Here is a 24,276-nt window from a genome sequence, read left to right on the forward strand (position 1 = left end):
AAGATAAAATTATGAGCTTACTGATGTCTAAAGACATTACTGAACTTCCAGGATTTAGCACAAATTTAGTCACTGGGGAACAATTGAGAACAATAAGACTGCCCTTGAAGAACAGATAACCTCAATATTGTTTTGAACCAGAGATTCAAAAATCACTCTTAAGGTATACTACTGCAATTACACCTCAAGATTGACAAAAAACAAAACAAAACAAAACAAAACAAAAAAAAACAAACAAAAACAAAACACAAAAAAAACAACATTTCATCTCCTAAATTATTCATCTTCTTGTTCATATTAAGTATGAGTCTTTGGCATTTATTATTTTTACAATTAATTATTTGTATTATTATTGTTAGTATATGTCTACTCTAATGAACTTTATCTACTTAGAGGGTGAAGATTGTGTGTATTTTGCACACTGCTTTCTGTAACTCTAGCACTCACCATGGTGTTTGTATTATAATAAATTTTCAATATGTATCTGTTGGATACATGAATGAGTTTTAAAATAAATCAATAGTTTTAGAAGTTGACTGTTTTCAGTACATTAACTTTCTCTTCTACGTGATCAAACCCACAGAAGCAATGGGACATGAAAACATCACAGAATTTATCCTCTTGGGACTTTTTAGTGACGAGGATGCAAAGGTCACCTGCTTTGTGGTGTTCTCACTTTGCTACATTGTGATTCTGTCAGGAAACCTGTTCATTCTTCTCACCATCAGAGGCAGCCGCCTTCGTGAACAGCCCATGTACTTTTTCCTGAGCTACCTGTCATTCATGGACGTCTGCTTCACTTCCACAGTGGCTCCCAGACTGATCACAGACCTATTGGCTGAGCAGAACACCATCTCCTACGACAGCTGCCTGGCCCAGATGTTTTATGCCCACTTCTTTGGTGCCACTGAGATGTTCATCTTGGTGGCCATGGCCTATGACCGTTATGCAGCCATCTGCAGACCCCTTCACTACATGGTCATCATGAACAGACAAGTATGCTATGTCCTTTTGATGGCCTCGATTCTTGGGGCATTTCTCCATTCAATCCTACAGGTATTGATTATTATTGAACTTCCCTTCTGTGGACCCAATCAGATAGACCACTATTTCTGTGATATTTTCCCTTTGCTGAAGCTGGCTTGCACGGACACTAGTCTGTTGGTTCTTGTGGTCATTACCACCACAGGAATGATATCCGTTGTGACCTTTATTGCCTTGGTAATTTCTTACATCATCATCCTGTCCACCCTGAGGACACGCTCATCCCAGAGCTGCCGCAAAGCTCTCTCCACCTGCAGCTCACACATCACTGTTGTGTTCTTGTTCTTCCTGCCCCTCATCTTCACGTATGTCCCCACAGCTGATTCTGTCAGTAACGACAAAGTTTTTGCCCTATTTTACACCATGTTTGCTCCCATGTTCAATCCTTTCATCTACACGCTGAGAAACACAGACATGAAGAATGCCATGAGGAAAATGTGGTGCCGAGACACACGGTTTGAAGGGAAATGAAGTCTCTGGATTTCAAACCATTGGCTGCATCTCATTCTAGCCACAGGATCCTAATGTCAGCAAATGCAGCAAGTAGAGAGGTGGTTTGCTGTCATCAAACGTTGTCAGATGTGAAGGAAGAAGGCCCCTCAACTACTTCTTCCTGTTTCTTTAGTTTTCTGACCCCGTATAAGGGGAACAAATGGCATGAGCTCCAGGTCCCTTTCAGCTTTGATATTGTAGAACTCATGTATTCTGGAACTTGGTGTTCTGGAACATTCTGTCCTTCATGATCCTAGACATAGTGGAAGTTATAGCACTTTTATCAGGGCACACTCTAAACATTGTGGGGTTTAACAGTTATGCCCTGCTTTAGGATACAGATTATTAAAAGACCTCTTATGGAGAGAGAGAAAGTGTTCTTAAGTACTCTATTTTTCAGTGGTGTCCATTGCAATAAAATAAGGAAGCCATGCTTAAAAATTTAGCTTCTTTTTTATATTTTAAGTCTTTTTGCATAAACAATGCTGCAAAAATAATGTAATGCAATGGAATCACATTTTTCACACTGTCCTTATAAATGTTATTAACATTAACTCTTAGTACCCTATTGATGGTGTATTCCAGAAATTACAACTTTCAAATTAGATAATGAACATCACTTTTCAGTCATTTAAATGTAATTCCACGGTGTATTTATAACCTCATTTTAAATATCCCTCATGAGTATAAAAATTGATGGTTTTTTTGTAAATGTGTGAAGTGGAAAATCTCCCATTCTGTAAAGGATCCTGAGTTTAAGAAGTCACATAGCTTAGTGTGTCTGGATTGCTCAGTAGGTTAAATGGTTAACCAACCATTAAAGCATCTAAAGCTGGCTCAGATCCTGATCTCAGGGTCCTGAGATTGAGCCTGTGATCTACTCCCTGTTCAGAGGGAGTCTTCCTGTCCCTCTTCCTCTCCCGTCCCCCCTCCCCAACTCTTGCTCTTACTCTTTCTTTCTCTCAAATAAATAAACAAAAAAATAAATAAAAATAAATAAAATCTTTAAAGAAAAAAGTAAGCAGGCACCTAGTTGAATAGATGGCCATTTAAATACTTGGAGTGCATTTTGTTAATCCTCACTGCTCTTTATGGAAACAGTATATTTTGACATTTTTCCCCCACCATTTACACTATGCAAAACTGTCTCCGTTCTACTCAGGCAGGCTCTTATAGTAGTGGAACAGACTTGAAAGGCACAGACTTGCTATATTCTGGTGCTCCATCCTCTTTATCACAGTCCCCACGAAGAAGCTGTGTTGTATTTACTTGAAGTGAGTGTCCTTTGTGCAACAGAAATCTGGTTTGGGCTTTTGTTGGAGAGTATAGTCAGTACATAATGTTGCATTATTTTCAGGAGTACGGCCTAGTGATTCCACAAATCTCTATGTTTTGCTGTGCTCACCACAAGTATAGCTGCCATCTTTCCCCATGCACTGCTACCATGATAACACAGACTATATTCAATATGCGATGCCTTCTATTGCCTTGACTTATTCATTCCATAACTGGAAACCTGTCTCTTCTACTTCTCCTCACCCATTTTTTCCAACCTCCTCAACCCACCTGCCCTCTGGGGATCATCATTTTGTTTTCTATATTTATGAGTCTGCCTGGTATCTGAGTTTTAAGGTGAGGAGTACATTTATAGAAATTAGCCATAGTTGATTATTTCAGCAATAGATTTTCTCTTCCCAAAGACACTTACATGTGTATTTCATGCAAGATAGGGAACTTAGAGCATAAGGGGAGGCCAAAAAATAATGAAGTGTATTTAAAAGGTGATAATAAAGGCAATAACAGATTAAATCAGGATTTTGTTTTGATGTTGATCTAGTGACAATTACATCCTGGTGGGATTCTCCAATTCAGAGATGTAAGGGTAAACAGAAATGTCTATAGCTGCATGGGCTAGTGCCAAATTCTGGTGGTTTTGTTTTTGTTTGTTTGTTTGTTTTTAAATACTCTATTATTGATGCATATGTAGGCTGAATTCTCTGATAATGGAATAAATTTGCTTATTGTAACAAATTTCTGTTTCGTTTTTCCTCAGGAAGACAGGGTTTAAGAGTCCATGTGAACCTGGCTCTTATGCATCTTTTGTTCACTGTCTACTTATAACATACCAAAAAATTAAGGGTGGAAAGGAACATACCCAAGAGTAATAAATATGTCCCTCTTTTCCAGTGTGTTATCCATGGATGACATAGTGAAGAGGAAGGTTGCCTGCATGCTTAGGTATTTAGAATTTGACTAATTTAACCATCTGGAAAATAAGAAGGTTGCCATTTATTTTTGTCAATGAGGGCTCTAATCAAAGTGCTATCTGGCATCTTTTAACAGTAAGGTTGTAAAATTACAAAAACTAAAACTCCAGTGGATGACAGCCAGTGCTGTGATCATACGTCTATGAAATAAAATTGTATAAACCACATTCACCCTTACTGTAATGTAACTGAGGATAGTCTAGGTTCTAATGAAATAAATGATCTCTTTCCAGGGAACCAAGAGTAGACTCTCTGAGCGCCTCTGATTGGGATTGGCCCTGAGGACCTTGGTGAACAGGAATAAATGTATGAAGTTATTGGTAGAAACCTGAATACTATTCCATATGTCTTGTTCTTGGTCTTTGAGAATAATGAATCCCTCATCTTTTGCCTTTTTAGGGATGTCAGAACATCAGTAGAACTAATGTCTCTTGGTAGTCATAGAAGACATAGAAGAAAGAGTATTGTGGAAAAAAGTTACAAATGGCTAATATTTATTAATTCCTGTTCACTCTTCAAGAGTGTAGTTTGAGCTCTACTGGTTGTTTTAATGCAGTGGTTGTTTCTCAAAAACAAAACCTTCAAGGCCTCTGAAGCCAAACTTGAGGGATTATACAAGATCACCTTTACCATCTTCTGTTCATGTGGTTAAAGGTTACATGAGAGACGTCTCACAAGACAAGATGTCTTATCTGGGCAGCTTAGTGACTGCACAGTACATCAACCAGTAAGCTTCATAATATTGCCCCCTCCCAAAAGTAGTGAGAACACTGAAAACATGATATTTAAATGAATTTATTTTAAGATAAACTTTGACAGAAGGAAACTATTTTTATTGAAAGGTTTTCCAGGTAAGTAATTGGGAACAGCATTAAAAATGAAACGGAATCTTGTCACAGTTACTAAGGTTATGGTAAAACCAAATACACTGAAATCATTTATTTTTTTTATTTCTATTTAAATTCTAATTAGCTAACATACTGTTTAATGGAAGTTCCAGGCATACAATTTAGTGATTACACACTTACATAACACACACAACACTTATCAAAACAAATGTACTCATATTCCCATCACCTTATTAATCTGTCGTCCTATTAACCTCCCCTCTGGTGACCATTAGTTTAATCTCTACAGTTAAGAGTCTGTTTCTCGGTTCATCCCTCTCTCATTGGGTGTACCTATATTCATTTGTTTTGTGTCTTAAATTCCACGTGAGTGGAATCATATACTAGTTTCCGTTCTCTGAATGCCTTGTTTTGCTTAGCATAATACTCTCTAGTTCCATCCTTGTCATTAACAATGACAATATCTCATTCCTTTTGAAGACTGAGTAAGAATACATTTTCATCTCCCAGAAAATATCCATTCATCATTCAGTGGACACTTAGGGTGTTTCCATAATTTGGCCATTATAGGTAATGCCGATATAAACACTGGGAGGCATGCATCCCTTTGAAGAAATGTTTTTGTACTCTCCGAAATCAATGAATTTTATAAAGTTCATTATATAACTAATGCCATGCACATTTTCAAGCATGACTGCTAATCTGGTCTACTCAGTATCAACACCAAAATTCTATTGGAAATTCATTTTTTTTTAAAGATTTTATTTATTTGACACAGAGAGTGATCACAAGTAGGAGGAGGCAGAGAGAGGGGGGAAAGCAGGCTATCTGCAGAGCAGAGAGCGTGATGTGGGCCTCCATCCCAGGACCCTGAAATCATGACCTGAGCCAAAGACAAAGGCTTAACCCACTGAGCAACCCAGGCGCCCTCTATTGGCAATTCTAAAGAGTGAATAGGCTCTAATCCTTTTCTAGGAAAGCACAAAAAGCAAAGTGGCTTCCTGCTTCAAATGTAGTTTCTCTCTAAAACTAGAGACAAGTATCCTGAGTACTTCTCAATGCCTTAGATGCTATCTCTTATTCCATTGATATGACTCAACTGTAAGTAAAATAATACACATTTTCCTTCAAATCTTTCTGTACCTCAATCTCAGAAAATATGTCAAATCTATGTTGTATTTAAATTCTCATTCAGTCTTGACAACAAACGTTATTTTACTTCCTTCTTAGCATTGTAGAGAACTCTTGTAGCACCTATATCTCAGTCCAACAAATGAGCTGAATATCATGAGGTCTTTGTAATACTACATTTAAAAAATCCCATACATAATGTCTTAGTTATCTTAATAGTCAAAGGAACCATACAAAAAATTACATAATAAAGAAACTACACATTTTTATATATACAGCCTTTCAGCTTTTAGTTTGCTAGTATGGAACTTTTTAAGGATAAACTAATCATATAATGAAAGGAATTTCTTGACACATCAAGTTAGTTCCTTTGCTGTTTGTGTTCAGCAGAAAGCAGGATACATTATATAGAATGTGCAATAGAGAGAACTTTAAGTCATAGACAACAAGCTCTACTTTATTTATGTATACTCACTATTTGAACAGATGTGATTATAAAATTTCTTTCTTCTTATCAAACCAGAGTGCAAAGTGAGATGTGAGGAGTAATTCATAATCAGTAATATCAGAATTGAGCTCTCAGGAAAAGTAAGAACCAGACCAGAATTTTGAGGGAAACTACTAGTTTGAGGGCATAAGTACAGAGAAAAGTAAGGAAATCAGCGGCACTATCTTAGGGTGTGTTGGGCAAGTGAAGATATTCACCATAATATTTTAATAATCTATAGGGATTAAGTAATCAGACATATGCCTCAATTCATCTTTTGCTTTCTGTGGATATTTTGATATACCATAGCTTTCTCATGGCCTTTTTAACTTCTGCACTCTTTAGTGTGTAGTAGAGTGGTTTAGAAAGGGGTCCCAATAGTATGAAATATGGACACCATCTTGCCCATGGGGAAAGTGGTTGGGGGGAATGTATATATGAATATACATGGACCAAAGAATAAGAGTACTACAATGATGTGAGAATGCAAGTAGAAAGAGCTTTTTCCCTCCCCTTTGCACCGTGGTTCCACAGTGAATGCAAGATGACAATATATGAGATCATCAGACTCACAAACCTGCTTCTGCAAATGACCGACAGCAGGTTGATCACATATGTGTCCATGCAAGCAAGTTGTAGCAAGGGCTGCAAATCACAGCAGTAATGATCAAACAAATTGAATTCACAGAAAGGCAGTCACAAAGCCAGGATAATCTGGATGATAGAATGGATAAGAGCCTCTACCCATGCAAGAACAACCTGGATGGTGCAGTCCTGCCATCTTGTGATGGTTGAGTAATGGAAGTGGTTACAGATTGCCACATGGTGGTCGACAGCCATGAGGATGAGGATAAAGATCTCCATGCAGCTAAGGAAATGTAGGGCAAAGACTTGAGTCCTGCACTCATTGTAAGATATGGTTCTTTTTGCAGAGTGTGAATCCACAATTAGTCTGGGGAATGTGGACATTGCGAAACAGGAATCAGCAAGGGACAAATAAAATAGGAAAAATTCAAGGGGCTCCCAAGGGTCCAGCTGAACTTGATGGTCACAATAATCAGCAAATTCCCTACCATGGTTCCCACGTATAAAATGAAGAAGATTACAAGTACCATCTTCTGTTTCATAGGATCTTGGGTCAATCCGAACAGTATGAACTCAGTTACACTGTTATTTTGTTGCCTAATTTCAGGCAAAGTGGAGAAAGTAGGTAGCAGGTAGGAAATAATCTGCAAAGAAAGAGATATTAGGAAATGAATACTCCATTTGGAGGTCAAATCCATATGCTTGATCATGGAAGGGCCACTTACCAGTGTGTAACCACTGACCTCCCATGTTGTTTTCTTCTGAATAAAGTGGAAATCATAATATCTATTCACCATCTATTCAGCTGATTGCTTATGGAAACAATGAAATACATCAATAATGAAAGAGTATGTGTTTCTTCAGGCATAATAAACATTAATTTAGGTGATTTGGTATGAGAGGGTATCTTTCTGAGCTGAATGTCTTTCTTTAGTTTATAGCAAAATCCTTTTAGGACAGGATGTTGCCAAATGAAGAAAACTCATGTATGATTTCCAAAATGCCTTTCACACTACTTGAACCTGGTAGTTCAGTTATAAAGTGTCTTCTAGTAAATATTATGAACACTCAAGGAAGGATGTAGAAACATTTGATATCCTTTCCTTTACTGAAGCCTGAGAGGGAGAAAGAGAGAGAATGGACAAAGGAGAAACAAACCATATTTATGCAGTGAACATTCAGTCAATTGGTTCAGTCCATCGTGAAATTATTTTTAATCTGTTAGCTTGACTAAGTTTATTTCCTGTTACTTTAACTCTCTATAATTTCTAGTTGCTTGTAGTTTAAATTCGGCTTCTAAATAAAGCTTTGTACTCTTGAAATTATACCATGTTGTCCAAAGTTAAATTATTTACCTTGTTCAGCATTTTAATGAGACTTTCAACATGTTTTCATAAGATATAAGGAAAGACTGAGACTAAAATAAATGATAAATAGTGAACATTTGACATAAATCAAAATATTCTTTCAAAATTTCATGTTATTTTCAACACAGGGATTTTTTGAAAAATTTGTATTTTATTTTTTAAATTTTTATTTATCTTTTTAATTTCTTTTTAGTGTTCCAAAATTCATTGTTTATGCACCACACCCAGTGTTCCATGCCATACGTGTCTTCCATAATACCCACCACCAGGCTCACCCAACCTCCCGTACCCCGCCCCTTCAAAACTAGATTGTTTTTCAGAGTCCACAGTCTCTAATGGTTCATCCCCTTCTCCAGTTTTCCCCGACTCCATTCTTTCCATCTCCCCATGTCCTCCATGTTATTTCTTATGCTCTACAAATATGCAAAACCATGCGATAATTAACTCTCTATTCTTGACTTATTTCATTCAGCATAATCTCTTCCAGTCCTGTCCATGTTGCTACAAAAGTTGGGTATTCATCCTTTCTGATGGAGGCATAATACTCCATAGCGTATATGGACCACATACATCTTCCTTATCCATTCTTCCATTGAAGGGCATCTTGGTTCTTTCCACAATTTGGCAACTGTGGCCATTGCTGTTATGAACTTTGAGGTACAGATGGCCCTTCTTTCACTACATCTGTATCTTTGGGGTAAATACTCAGTAGTGCAATTGCAGGGTCATAGGGTAGTCTATTTTTAATTTCTTAAGAAACCTCCACACTGTTTTCCAAAGTGGCTGTACCATCTTGCATTCCTACCAACAGTGTAAGATGTTTCCCCTTTCTCCACATCCTCTCCAACACACATTGTTTACTGTTTTGTTAATTTTGGCCATTCTAACTGGTATAAGGTGGTATCTCAATGTGGTTTTGATTTGAACCTCCCTGATGGCTAATGATAATGAACATTATTTCATGTGTCTGTTAACCATTTGTATGTCTTCATTGGAGACGTGTCTGTTTATGTCTTCTGCCCATTTTTGACATGAATGTCTGTTTTTTTGTTGTCTGTTTGTTTGTTTTTACGTTTTGAATTTGAGGAGTTCTTTATAGATCCTGGATATCAGCCCTTTGTCTGTATTGTCATTTGCGAATATCTTCTCCCATTCCATGGGTTGCCTCTTTGTTTTGTTGACTGCTTCCTTTGCTGTGCAGAAGATTTTGATCTTCATGAAGTCCCCAAAATTCACTTTTGTTTTTGTTTCCTTTGCCTTTGGAGACATATCTTGAAAGAAGTTGCTGTGGCTGATATTGAAGATGTTACTGGCTATGTTCTCCTCTAGGATTCTGATGAATTCCTGTCTCATGTTGAGGTCTTTTATTCATTTAGAGTTTATCTTTGTATATGGTGTAAGAGAATGGTCGAGTTTCATTCTTCTACATATAGCTGTCCAATTTTCCCAGCACCATTTATTGAAGAGACTATCTTTTTTCAACTGTATATTTTTCCCTACTTTGTCGAAGATTATTTGACCATAGAGTTGAGGGTCCATATCTGGGCTCTCTACTCTGTTCCACTGGTCTATGTGTCTGTTTATTGTCAGTAAAATGAAGTCTTGGTGATCACAGCTTTGTAGTAAAACTTGAAATCAGGCAACGTGATGCCCCCAGTTCTGTTTCTCTTTATTAACATTTCCTTAGCAATTCAGGGTCTCTTCTGATTCCATACAAATGTTAGGATTGTTTGCTCTAACTCTTTGAAAATGCCAGTGGAATTTTGATTGGAATGGCATTGAAAATATAGATTGCTGTAGGCAGTATAGACATTTTAACAACGTTTATTTTTCTGATACATGAGCATGGAATGGTATTTCCACCTTTTTGTCTCTTTGGAGCTATCTTTTTTAATTACTCCCTTGACTTAAGAGGTAGCCATAATTAGCCACTATGTCAATTTTATCTTCCTTGGAACTGAATCAGGCAAAGGGAGAAGCAGTTTCCTCACTGAGCAAGGGGCCTGAAACTGGACTTGATTCTAGGACCTTGGGATCATGACCTGAGCTGAAAGCAGATGCTTAGCCAACCAGCCACATGGGAATCCTGTTATTTTTACCTTTATAGATAAATTTTTGGATGAACTTATTTTTATAACACATAAAAGATTAGTGGGATTTTGTTGAGAGTTGCATTGAATCAATATATCATTTTGAGGAGATCTGAGATTTTAGCCGTAATGAGCCTTCCAATTCCTGACTGTGTTATATCTCTCCAAATACTTACTTTTCCTTTGACATTTTTCATTAATATTTTGTAGTTTAAGTATACTACAGCATATATTTATGCATTTTATGCCTAAGGAGGTCATGATTTTTATTATTAGTTTAAATGGCACATTTTAAAATATCAATTTCAAGTTGTTTTTTTGTTTGTTTATAGATACATGATTAATTTTTTTTGGATCATGCATGTATCTTATGACCTTACTAAACTCACTAATTAATTCTAGTAACTCTTTTTATAGATCCTTTGAGATTTTCTAGGTATGAAACTATTTTGTCTTTCAATAGGGAAATTTTAGACGATTGGTCTGATTATTGTTCTTGTGATGTTCTTGTTTCCAAGTGTAAGGGTTATGTTGGATGAATAAGATGAGTCAGGGAGTATTTTAATTTCTCCTTATTCTTGAACATATTTATTTAAGATTGGTACTATGGTTTGATTAATTTTTATATAGGATAATTGATAAATTTGTATGGGAGTGAAATTTTTTGTTTTAGGAGGGGGGATTTTAAAGAATTAATTAATTAATTAACTTAACAATGTTAGATTACTCAGTTTAAAAAATATATATACTTTTTAAGTAATCTCTATACCCAACATGAGGCTTGAACTGAAGAGTTCAAGATCAAGAGTCACATGCTCCACTGATGAGCCAGCCAGGCACCCCAGATTATTTCAGTTTTTAATTATTTTTCTGTGTCTCTTTAGAAAGTTGTAACTTTCATAACAGAGCTCCACTTTCTTAGGTGGCATAAATTCATTTATGATGCTTTTTTGTTATCCTTTTCAGATCAGTAGAATGGAGGGATATAGCTCTCTTCATTCTTGATTCTTATGCTTTGTTCTTTCTCTTAGTTTTTTTTTTAATCCATTTTGCTAGGAAGGTATCAGTTTTATGAATCTTTGAAAGAACAATCCTGGATTTATATATTTTCTCTATTCTATGTTACATTCCAGTTTTTATTCAATTAATTTCTCACTTCATGGTTTTTATCTTTTATTTAGTATTTCCATTCTACCCAATGTTCTTTGGGTTTATTTTGGTTTTCCTTGCTCAGGTTCTTAAGATAGAGGCTTGAATTCATTTCATGTAATGTCTCTTGGTTCCTAATACTTCTATTTACAGCTATCCATTTCTTTCTAAGCACTCCTTTAACCGCAACCAGTAGACACACACACACACACACACACACACACACACACCCTTTTAATTATCTTTCTGTTGAAACTTTATTTTAAAAACTATTCACTGAGATGTCAGGGTGCCTCAGTCAGTTAAGCATCTGCCTTTGGTTCAGGTCATGATCTCAGGGTCCTGGGATCTAGTCCCTCACTGGGCTCCTTGTTCAGTGAAGATTCTGCTTCTACCTCTACCTGCTGCTCCCTCTGCTTGTGCATGCTCTCTCTCTCTCTCTGGCAAATAAATAAATAAAATCTTAAAAAATAAAAATAAATAAAAACTATTCACTGATATTTCTTCTTTAACTCATGGTAATTTAAATTTATGTTGTTTAATTTGTAAATAATTGGGAAACAGTGTTATATTTCTGTTGAATTTCATTATATATATCCTGTATGGTTTAAGCCCTTTAAAATGCATTGCGGTTTGTTTTTCGGCCAAGTGTAGTGTGTATTTTGGTGAACATTCTCTGAGCACTCTGAGAAAAGTGGACTCCTCCCACAGTGTTTTCTCCCTCCCCACTCCCATACTAACACAGGCTCTATCAAATTGTGTGCTCTATGTGACAAATTCAAGACTCTTCCCTTAGGAGATAATCTTGCTTTATCCACATTTGAGACAACTTTTAAATGGGTCATACACAATTTACTTTTGTGATGCCCTGGAAGTCAGTTTAGGTGTCTGTGTAAAAAGACATAGCTTAAGTGTAACCAGAACAGCTATGCCTATTTTGAAAGTCATGCTTGAAAGAATAGAGTTTTTACATATTTCATTTATGTCCACACTGGACATTTCTCTTTTGGTGATTCAATCTCAAGTTCTTTTGTGATTTCTCGCCAAGAGGAAAAGATTAAGTTCTGTTGTACATGACTATTATCCTCGTAGCATCTCTGGAGATGCAGGTCTACCTTCACAATTATGATGAAGGTCCCAATGAATTTAATTAGGGAAGAATCAGTCTTAGAAATGTACCAGTTCAATGACTCAACAATCTGTGTTGTAGTTCAAATGCAGATAAACTGTGTACACACCATTGTCTCGACCTAGGAGTATTTGGATTAGTGTTCAATGACCGGCTTTATCAGGAATTGAAAGGAAGGACTCAAAGCATAAATGAAGTATGTATATGAAATTATTCTCCATACAGGGAATCCAAGGTTTAACTATGCTTTGTGAAGACAGACCAGTATAACTGACTACATGACCACATAAACTTTTCTAACAATTCACAACTTTCTGTCCTGCAAAGTTAAACTTTTTGTTTTTTAATATATTTTTTAAAAAATTTGTTTGAGATGGGGCACCTGGGTGGCTCAGTGGATTAAAGCCTTCACCTTCTTTTCCACTGCTCTTGCTAAACTGTCTGCCAGCTTACACTCAGTTGCACAAAATAGAACAGTGTGAATTTGCCTTATGAGATATAAAGTCAAATGAACAAAGGTATGAAAGCAAAAAGAAAGAAGGCTAAATTAAGGGTTTCATGGCTCACTAAACACATACACACACATACATTTTACCAGTGGAAGGTCCTTCACAAGAAAGTGGTTTGGGAAAACGTGGAAAGCTTTGCTGAGGAGGTGGCATCTGAACTGGATACTCTGTGCAGGTAGTGATGGAGAGCGGAGGTTGTATCAGAGAAATGTCATTTAGCCACTAAGAAATACTGAAAACTTGGTGAATGAGATGGTGTGGGCATATTTATGAGGGACAGGAAGTGCCATGCATGGCTGGAACATTCATGCCCAGAGGCACTGGGAGGAAAGATGGTAAGGAAGATTGTGGCACAGTGTTGGAGGGCTGTGAGTGTCATGGTGAGTATTTTCAGCCATTGCATTTGAAAATCATAGTAACTACATTATCATATTTATCATTCAACATACTTTCAGAATGCTCAATTTTCCTTTTCATTTAAAGCAAGGTGGTAAAAAGAAGGAGAAGATGGAGAGAGAAGAGAAGAAAGAACATTGGAAATCGTGTCCTTTCTTTGGTTTAAAAACACAGAAGGTCCACTTAAAGAATTCTAGGGCTGCCCCCTTGTAATACTGATATTTATGAAATATCAGACTGATTTTGTCGTATGTATGAACTCATAATGTTTACAGTGAAAACTTGTACAGATGTTTCACTCAACATCTTATTTTTCTTTCACAAAAAGGTATGATACATATTATTCAGTATTGAATGAGTCTTAGACATTGTGAAAATAATTATTGTCTTCTGTGTTTTGGGAATCTATATGATCCTGCTTCTAGGGCAGTGGAAATACTTTGTATAATATTATAATGATGGATGCATGTTCTTTTTTTTTTTTTTCTAAAGATTTTATTTATGTATTTGACAGAGATTACAAGTAGGCAGAGAGGCAGGTAGAGGGGGGGGGGGAGCAAGCTCCTTGCTGAGCAGAGGGCCTGATGCAGGGCTCTATCCTAGGACCCTGGGATCATGACCTGAGCCGAAGGCAGAGGTTTTAACCCACTAGGCCACCCAGGCACCACTGGATGCATGTTCTTGATATTTATCCAAATCCATAGAATGTACCACACCAAGAGTGAACCTTGGGGTAAACTCTGGCCTCTGAGTGACGGTGATGTGTCATGGTTGACTCATCAGTTCTGACAAATGTGCCATTCTGGTGGAACACATTAATGACAATGGGATGACATTTGCGTGGGGGCAGAAACTAAAAGGGGAATCTGTACCTTTCTCTGGGTTTTCCTATGAATCTGAGATGCTCTGAAAAAAATAAAGTCTTGGGGTGCCTGGGTGGCTTAGTGGGTTAAAGCCCTGCCTTTGGCTCGGATCATGATCCCAGGGTCCTTGGATCGAGCCAGGAATCCAGCTCTCTGTTAGGCAGGGAGCCTGCTTCCTACACTCTCTCGGCCTGCCTCTCTGCCTACTTGTGATCTCTGTCAAATAAATGTATTAAATCTTTAAAAAAAAATGAAGTCTTAACAACAACAACAACAACAAAGACAAAAGCAACAACAAAATAATCCTCTTAAAGCTGAGGAGAGGTATATAATTTTGCTATTCCTCCCCTCAGAGAATTATCTGAGAGTGAGCACTGCTGGTCCTTCAGTATGAGGGGATGTGACCGGTCTGAAGCCACCACAGATTCCTTTCATTGAGGATACAGCAAATGCACTTGAATGCTTTCCCCTGAGTGTAGGGGATAAAAAGATAGGTGTCTTCAGTGCAACTCAGACATCTTGAAGGAGGTGGGCATTTCATTACAGATAAGCTCCAAGTCTGACAGGACTCAAGTTAGAAAAAAGAGATGACTAAATTTTCTTGAACAACTGAGTAAGAGGTGCTGAATAAATCTTAATACAATCAGCTCTCATTTTTTATATGTGTCTAAATTTTATATTTGACCACAAGAATATATTCAAACTTCATAATCTGGCTTTCATGGCCTTTGGCTAGGAGGAAAAGTGTAACTTTAGAATCTCTCTCAACTAGAGGTTTCATATTAATCTCTTCTATTTGCCCTATCATCTCCATTAATACTTTGATTTGATTTCTTTCATCTCAAATGCTCTCTCATCCCTCTGATTTTCATTTCTTTGCATCACAAACTCTTAACAACCAAGGGCTTATTTCTACTTTTGTCTCATCATGGGAGCCACATAGTCAAGTTGTTATGTATCTTTTTCCTGTTTTTTAGTATTTATTCAAGATACCTGGCGTTCTCAGTCCCAGCTTCATAGCACCATGAGCAAATCAGCATGATCCAGAATGCCGATATGATTTCAGCCAGTCAGCAAAGGAAATTTGCATGTAAAACAGTTGTGCATCTCTATTATGGATAAATGAACAAAGTAGATTAACAACTTTGAAAGTGAATATTAATAATCTTAGTGGAAAGTTAATACTAACAATAATCATGAAAGTAATCATTCCGATTGCAGGGAGTACAGACCTGGGTCTCCCATGCTTTGTGCAGGCTGAATTCTTTAGCCTCCATAGAAACCCTATAGAGTGGGTTATTTCACTCTCAATGTTTATAGGTGAAGAAAATGAAGCACAGAGATACCAAGGGACTTGTTAAACATTGTATCATAGTGGGCAGCTGTGTGGGGTATGAATCTAAGCTGTGTGGCTTCAGTCTTTATGCACTAGGTGCTAACAGAGGCGCTCACCTCCCTCTCTGCTCTGCTCTACAATATCTGCATCTCAGAGAATCTGGCTTAGAACCTGTCTTTCTTCAGTTAATGTTACAGTTCATTTCTTAACCTAATTCTGAATTTTTTACTGCCAGTATATCCTTTAAGATTTTGTACTCTTCTCTCTCCAGATGGTTCGTATTCTTCTTATACCAATCATGAAGTGCCTTACATAATGAATAATTTCATCTACATTTATCTTAAAATTCATGTTAAATTATTACAAACAGGGGAGCATTTTGTCCATTCCTTACAGTAACTCCAGAGACTTGTAATTCAATGTTTAAAATAAAATACAATTATTGAATTATGAGTGAAGTGAATAGATGGTATAATCTTGAAATGTTTTGAAGATAGACTTAATTAGAATGATGAAATTGGCAGCTTGGAGTATATGAAAAGAAATAGGTCACAGAAAAAGAGCAAAAGTAAAATCCTAATAGTAAAAGAAGCAGAAGCTGGCACTTATGCAGTTCTTAATTATTATTACAAGCGAGATCTTTTTCTCATTTTATCTGCAGAAGTACGTGACTGTATTTAAAGGGGCTTTCCCAAGCGAGTAAATAGTAGAACTTGGATTTGGAATCAAGACATTTGACTCTAGCAACTGCGTTCCTGGCTGAGAAAAGTAATTATTTTGCTAGATTAATAGTGATCTGATCCCAGATAAAATATCAAGATTGTAAAATATAAACTGACAAAACATAAAAAATTCTCAGAAGAGCAATATTTTTATTAAAAGGTAATAAAAATGTAAAATGTGGCTTGTACAAAAAAGTCTATGAACATAATATGATATAATTTTTTCCTATTAACCAAGACAGAAAAGATAGTATCACAAAATAACCTTTTTCTGTTTTTCTGTATGTGCATCAGCTTTCCTGCAGATTAATCATCAATCTTGTAATTATGGCCATATTTGTATATCAAAAACAGTTGTATGGATACACATATACAAATTTACTGATAGAATGTTTCTAAAAGCACACATAAAAAGACAAAAGTAGTTATTTCTGTAGAATAGGATAAGGGATTCAATAATTTGGAGTCAGGTTTTAATTTTCTTCTCTAATTCTTCCTTGTACTTTGAAGAACTAATGATAATCATGAATTACTCCATAATAAAATATAGTTACTTAATGGACACAAAATATTGACAGAGTTTTTAATAAATATCAGTAGTAGTGATACTCTCTAACATTTGAGGCAGCAGTAGAATACTTGGGAAATTACTCTAAATTGTTATTTGTGAGAGTATAAATTGGAAGCAACATCAATCTCTCAGGAGACAAAGGATCAAATAAATGGCACTTAGAAAAAATTATACAATGTTGCATAATTAAATATACAAACTATGGAAAGTATAGTTATAGATGAAAAAGTGTTATAATAATTTAAAGTCTAAATCAAAGCACAAAATTATACATAGTGATTTCAATGACAAACTATACATGCTATGAACAAGAACTTGAAAGAGACAACTCATACTATATTCAAAATTATGGAATATTTTTAAATGACATTTTTAGAAGGAATTATCCTGGGAAGTCAGGGTAAAAAGGAATGTATATAAGAAAAAAACACACTTAGATTATAGGCATTTTTAGGAATTTTAAACCACATTGAATTCATATGCACATACACTCAATATTCTAATGAGTTCAATTTAAGACTGTAGTAAAGATAGCAAACAGTAGATTTCCTGAGTTATTCAACCTCAACATTCCCCAGACATTTGTGATATAATGACCATCAGTGAAACTGTCATTGAGCACAACAAATATAAGTAAAAGACTATCAAAATAGATTCTTGTAAAGCATATTTAAACCAAGATACTGATAGGGTCAGTGATGAAGGGATGAGGGATCCAAAAATTAATGAACTAAACTAGGAATATTATCTTCAGGAGGAATTCTCCAATAATATGAGTGCTTAATTATAATAAGATAGTGTATTTTTAGACTTCAAAGCACATAGATAAAATGTAGTATATGTGTGTGTATGTGAGCATAAAAATCTTTTTTTTTTTTTTCAATTCTTAGGGAAACTCAGGGTCCATGTTTCATATGAAGGCTAAATTCCAAGGCAGTTAAGTCCCTTGCCCAAGGAAACTACAAATTCTGCTATGCTTAACCTTGGTAGGAATCAAAATTTTTAAAAGACATTTAATGTTTATTCCTCAAATGCAAAGGCTTTAATGAAATGCAGTTAATTTCTGAATCAACAGATGGATCTGGGAGAGGCTTGAACTTCTGCAGATTCACAAAAATTAATAGAGGATGAAAAGCAGCTGGAGATAACATGGAACAAAAAGAAGGAATTCAGAGATCAGTTCACTGGCCTTCCCCTGAAACCACTTCTTTTCTTCTCTTTGCAGATTAAACATTTTACCTGGAGTCACTAGCATGGCATTGAATAGCAGTGTGACTGAATTCATTCTGTTTGGGTTGACACAGGATGCAGGAAAGCAGAAAGCAATATTTGGGGTCTTCTTGATGTTTTACCTTGCCACACTGTTGGGGAACTTTCTTATTGTAGTGACTATTAAAACAAGCAGGACCCTTGGTAGTCCTATGTACTTCTTCCTATTCTATCTGTCCTTTGCTGATGCCTGCCTCTCTACAACCACAGCCCCCAGATTGATTGTGGATGCCCTTTCTCAGAAGAAGACCATTTCCTACAGTGAATGCATGACTCAGGTCTTTGCATCCCACTTCTTTGGGTGCATGGGAGTCTTTGTGCTCATCCTCATGGCTTTTGATCGCTATGTAGCCATTTGTAAGCCCTTGCGATACACAACCATCATGAGCCACCATGTCTGCCGTGTGCTGGTGATTCTAAGCTGGGTGGCATCCTGTATCCACGCCTCAGCACAACTTCTCCTGGCTTTGAGATCGCCTTTCTGTGGCCCAAATGTGATTGACCACTATTTCTGTGACGTGCAGCCCTTATTGAAACTAGCCTGCATGGACACTTATGTGATAAACTTGCTAGATGTTTCCAACAGTGGAGCCGTATGCATGGTAGGTTTCATAATTCTACTTATCTCCTATGTTGTCATCTTGTACTCTCTGAGAAACCACAGTGCAGAAGGAAGGCGAAAAGCTCTTTCCACCTGCACCACCCATTTTATTGTGGTTGTCCTATTTTTTGGTCCATGTATATTCATGTACACACGCCCAGCAACCACATTTACAATAGATAAAATGGTGGCTGTGTTTTACACAATTGGGACACCTTTGCTCAACCCTCTGATCTATACACTGAGGAATGCGGAAGTGAAAAATGCCATGAAAAAGTTATGGTGTAGCCAAGTGTGATTCTGTTGATATATGGTATTCAGGGATTCTATTGTATATTTCCTTAACAGTTTGGTTTTGCTTTGTGGACAGGAAATATAAAATACTCTCTTTGGGGGGAGATTAATACATTTTAATTACACTAATATTTTGTATATTTGTTTTAATATAAATAAATATTTAGAAATATATATTCCTTATTCTGAGAGGATTGCATTAGAATAGGATTGCCTATATCCATAACCATCTTGAACAACATATAATGGCCCTTAGTTGAATGCTATTAATATCTGATCATGTTCACATGATAATTTATCTTACTATACAAATTTGTCTTTAGAAGGGAATCTACTAACTCATGACAGAATGACCATGTATGTGTGTGTGTGTACACCAATTCCTTTTCTAGACTTTATTCTAGTCTTTATGAATGTGGTCATAAAAGCTAAATCATATGTGTCTGGAACTTAGAGATTGGAGATTGCCATCTTGAGAACATGGGACTTGGAGAAGGTGTTCTGAGAAAATTCTGCTCTGGAATTTGTACATGAACCTGCTTCACTACAGAATCTTCATGGATAAACCCTCAAACTCCAATCATAGCTAGAAATCTCAGTGAAAACCTGGACTGTCACTGGAGAACCTTTAAACATTCTGTGAATCGTGAGAGAAAGAGAGTCTCATACTTGGCAGTGATGGGTGGTATCAGCCATCAGCTGCCTTTTGGTGGAGTCCTTCCCCTAGCTCTTCACAATGGAGAAGGGAGAGGCAGTGAGGGTGTTTGGCAGCAGGAATATGCAGAAGGGAGGATAAAGGGTACAAAGGAGACTAGAGAACCATGCACACGGAAGACCAAGAAAAGGTAAAAGTGAAGTGGCAACTTTGTGTATGTTGGGAAAAGAAGCTTTGCCTTTCTTACATTTTAAGAATCATTTCTGGGTATATCAACATTTGTAGGAAAAGAAAAAAAGTTTCAGAGTATCTCTAGATTATTGACCTAGTATAGCTTAGCTTCCTTGACTGCCATATTTGTTCAGATATCAGGAGAAAGCTTTTTGTTGTTGTTGTCGTCGTTGTTCCTAATAGTTTCACAAAATCAATTCAGATTCCTTGGGAGAACCCAGGATTGGAAAGTCTACTTTAGAGCTTTCCAGGTTTGGTCTTTTGGTTTTATATGAGAATGTTTGAAACTATGTCTTTTCATTTCTTAATATAACCCACTTGATATGTGTAATACTTACCTACCACTACCAGGACCACATCGTAATCTCATAATCAAGCACTGTCATATGATGCTCTTTCAGTTCCTGGGTTTATAGTTCCCATCAAATTGGCACCATGAAGTTTTAGTTTAGGTGATAGAGGCTAATGACAAAAGAATACAATGAGCTTCATTAGTATGTGAAAAATTTGTGCCAATGGAAGACACAATGTTATCATGTCCCAGCAAAGATTCCCAGAATTCTTAAGTAAGAAGTGGTGGTGAAATACATATTTAAGTCCCCAGGAGGACGTTTGTCAGAGAATAAATGAGAATATTTGAGAAGTGCTTGTTTACACTTACGTAAAGGATACATTTTTATGGACCAAAGTTTGTCTAAGTAAACCTTATCTGTGAACGGGGACTATTTCAAAGTAAATTGGGTGGAAGTTGACACTAGGAGGTAGTAATGACAAAAGGGGAAAAGGAATCACTCCAAGCACTGGAAAAGGAGAAAGGAAAAGAAGTCTGAGAATCAATCTTTGAGAGTCACGGGAAAATAAAAAGAAATAGGTAAAATAACCCCATAAGAGATCCAACAGAGTTCTTATAAAACCCTTTCATGATTTCAGTGGTGAGGGGAGCCACATCTAGTTCCCCTCATTTCTACATTCAGGTGGAGTCTTCTTGTGCAGCTGTGGCTGTCCTAACACTCACCTGATTTCTTTCCTTTCTCTAAGGGCTCCAAGTACTACATTGCCATTCATTCAATATTGAAAACAATGTTTTATATCTTTTGTGCAGCTTTTAGTTACTTAACAGCAATAGGGAACTCCAGTGACTGCATTATGTCCAGAAATTTAAGACACTACATTTTCTTTAAATGAATCAGTTTTGTTTTTATTTTTAAAATAATTATTAGTTATGGAAAATGGAAACAAGTGCATTTCCTTGCTTAAAAAATAGTATAATATTACAAGGGAGTATTTAATTCACTTTAAATATGACTTTTCCTTACATCTCATCTACCATGTTCCCATTCCTAGTTTAACCAGATTTAAAATGTATTTTTAGCTTATTCTGCATCATTTTCCTCTTTGTTTTTAATGTCTCCCATACACATACAATTCTACTGGAATTTTTTTTTTTTTTTTTTTTTTTTTTTGACAGAGAGAGATCACAAGTAGACAGAGAGGCAGGCAGAGAGAGAGAGGGAAGCAGGCCCCCTGCTGAGCAGAGAGCTCAACGTGGGACTCGATCCCAGGACCCCGAGATCATGACCCCAGCTGAAGGCAGTGGCTCAACCCACTGAGCCACCCAGGCGCCCCCTATTGGAATTTTTTAATTCATTTTATTAGATAGGTTCTATTTTTTTTTTCCAAATTGATAGTCATTTATCTTAATATAATTTATTTGCATGTGACTAACACTTTCAAACTCATCATATGTTAAATTACCAAATATATACAATTGAATATCTTTGCTTGATACTGTGTTCTATTAGCATATTTGTTTATTCTATGGGCATACACTATTTAAAAACATTGCTAAAGCTTTATGATATATTTGTTGTTTTTTCTTCTCCCCTGTTTCCCCCCACACACAAAAAAACACCTTTGATAATTGTCAACTATATACTTAACAATGTGGAGTTTAGAATCATTTTAGGTTTCCATAAAAGTCTCCTCCAGAGATTTTTTTTTTTTTTTTTTTGCCAAACTATGAAAAGAACCTAAATGTCTATCAACAGATGAATGGATAAAAAAGATGTGATATATATACAAAATGGAATACTATGCAGCCATCAAAAGACATAAAATCCTGCCATTTGCGACGATGTGGATGGAACTAGAGGGTATCATGCTTAGTGAATTAAGTCAATCGGAGAAAGACAACTATCATATGATCTCCCTGATATGAGGAAGTGGAGATGCAACATGGGGGGTTAAGGGGGTAGGAGAAAAATGAATGAAACAAGATGGGATTGGGAGGGAGACAAACCATAAGTGACTCTTAATCTGACAAAACAAACTGAGGGTTGCTGGGGGGAGGGGGTTTGGGAGAGGGGGGTCGGGTTATGTCCTCCAGAGATTTTGATTAGGAATTCACTCTATGTGTTAATTACTTAGGAAAAATTAACAACTTTAAAATGGGAGTTCTTCTCATTGTGAATTGTATAACTTATTTGATTCAGTTGTTGCACATCTTTTGTGAAAATGTTTGGTGTTTTTCATGAAGATTGTTCATATTTTTGTTATGTCTCTTAGTCTTATTATTTTGTGAGGGAGATTTATTTCTTTTTATAATTGTTTTATTCTTACATTTGGAAGTATGCAGATTTTTGATTATGCTGATTTTTTACTAAGCTCTTTTAATAAACACTATAATCTGTCAGCTGGTTGTTTTGGTTTGGTGAACTAGATGAACACACCAGCCAGTAATGAGTTGTGTTGTTTGATGTTTGGTTCTGGTTGTTTTATTTCCTTCTACTCTTATCTCATTAGTTGACACAGAATGTCCAAAGTGACAGGCTGTTGGACCTAATTTACCTGAAAATCTGTAAATTTGTTTAATCCAATAATCGTTGAACACAAAGTTTTATAAACATAATCAGTTATCATTATATTGAAGTCATTAAGACTTACATAAAATATGAATGCCTGATTTCTCCTGAAAATCTGAATATGGGACAGATTCGGATATATGCTCCTCATAAGGCAACAACACACCAGAGATTAGTCTTTGCAGACTCTTAAAATGGACAAGATTTATTCCCTTTCTACAGGGAACAAATGTCTTAAATTTTTTTCTTAAATGTCTTTGTGTAGTCTTGGCTCTATTCAATTTTTTAAATTTCCTTGAATCCATAAGCATATGAGTTTGAGAACTTGGCCTTAAAACTCTTAGTAAAATATATAATGATAGCAGCTATAAAAGGTGGCCTCTCTTATTCCTGAATTTAATGGATCTCTCTTGGAATTGAGTGTGACATTCCTTTAGGTTTCTGGAATATACCTCTGGTCAAAGCAAAGAACCTCATTTTACTTTTAGTTTAGTCTGTTTTAATTGTAATTGGATGAAATTTTATCAAATCCCATTTTGGCATCTCAGAAATAGCTCTTCTATTTAACAATGTAATTTGTTTATCAGAAAATCTTGGAACAGGAATCAACAAACTAAGGTTTGTGTTGGAAAGCGGAATATGTAAAAAAAATTCTAAGCCTTATCTGAGAAAATGTATTTAATGGGAAATAGAGGCGAGCTATTACCTGAGAACTAATGTAATCCTCTATGAAAAGATTTGATCAAACTGGCAGTTGACCTTATATTCTAGGATGGCACAGTCACAAAAATTTCACAATAATAGAGTGAGAAACATGAAGCTACAGCTAGCATCACACTATTCCCTTGATGGGCTTTTATCAAGTTCTAAAACCTCACATATTACGCAGATATAAAGACATGGACCTCATTTTGAGGTCTTCCCAGTTCAGGAATCCAGTGTTTATATTATGTGATAAAATAAAGATTATCCCAAGGGTTTTCAAAAAAACCCAAGTCATCACATTGTTATTAATTTTTTCTTCTGTATTGATACATGGAAAAAAATCTTAAAATATAAAAAGAAGTATTTTTTTTTAAATTTTTTTATTTTTTATAAACATATATTTTTATCCCCAGGGGTACAGGTCTGTGAATCACCAGGTTTACACACTTCACAGCACTCACCAAATCACATACGCTCCCCAATGTCCATAATCCCACCCCCTTCTCCCAAACCCCCTCCCCCCGGCAACCCTCAGTTTGTTTTGTGAGATTAAAAGTCACTTATGGTTTGTCTCCCTCCCAATCCCATCTTGTTTCATTTATTCTTCTTCTACCCACTTAAGCCTCCATGTTGCATCACCACTTCCTCATATCAGGGAGATCATATGATAGTTG

The 24,276-nt window shown here is 36.2% G+C and overlaps 2 protein-coding genes and 1 pseudogene across 2 annotated transcripts; 2 read left to right on the top strand and 1 right to left on the bottom strand.

Moving 5' to 3' along the window:
- Window positions 1-588: 588 nt before the first annotated feature.
- LOC131822562 (olfactory receptor 4P4-like) lies at window positions 589-1,624 on the top strand. Its single transcript, XM_059158852.1, has one exon. It carries the CDS (start codon window positions 589-591, stop codon window positions 1,513-1,515), a length of 927 nt encoding a protein of 308 aa, XP_059014835.1. The 3' UTR covers window positions 1,516-1,624.
- Window positions 1,625-6,630: 5,006 nt separating this feature from the next.
- Window positions 6,631-10,501, bottom strand: LOC131808350 (olfactory receptor 4C11-like; annotated as a pseudogene).
- A 7,738-nt stretch (window positions 10,502-18,239) lies between these two features.
- LOC131822563 (olfactory receptor 4C11-like) lies at window positions 18,240-19,154 on the top strand. The gene has a single exon (XM_059158853.1). It carries the CDS (start codon window positions 18,240-18,242, stop codon window positions 19,152-19,154), a length of 915 nt encoding a protein of 304 aa, XP_059014836.1.
- Window positions 19,155-24,276: the final 5,122 nt, after the last annotated feature.

The sequence above is a fragment of the Mustela lutreola genome, chromosome 1, assembly GCF_030435805.1.
Source record: "Mustela lutreola isolate mMusLut2 chromosome 1, mMusLut2.pri, whole genome shotgun sequence".
NCBI lineage: Eukaryota > Metazoa > Chordata > Mammalia > Carnivora > Mustelidae > Mustela > Mustela lutreola.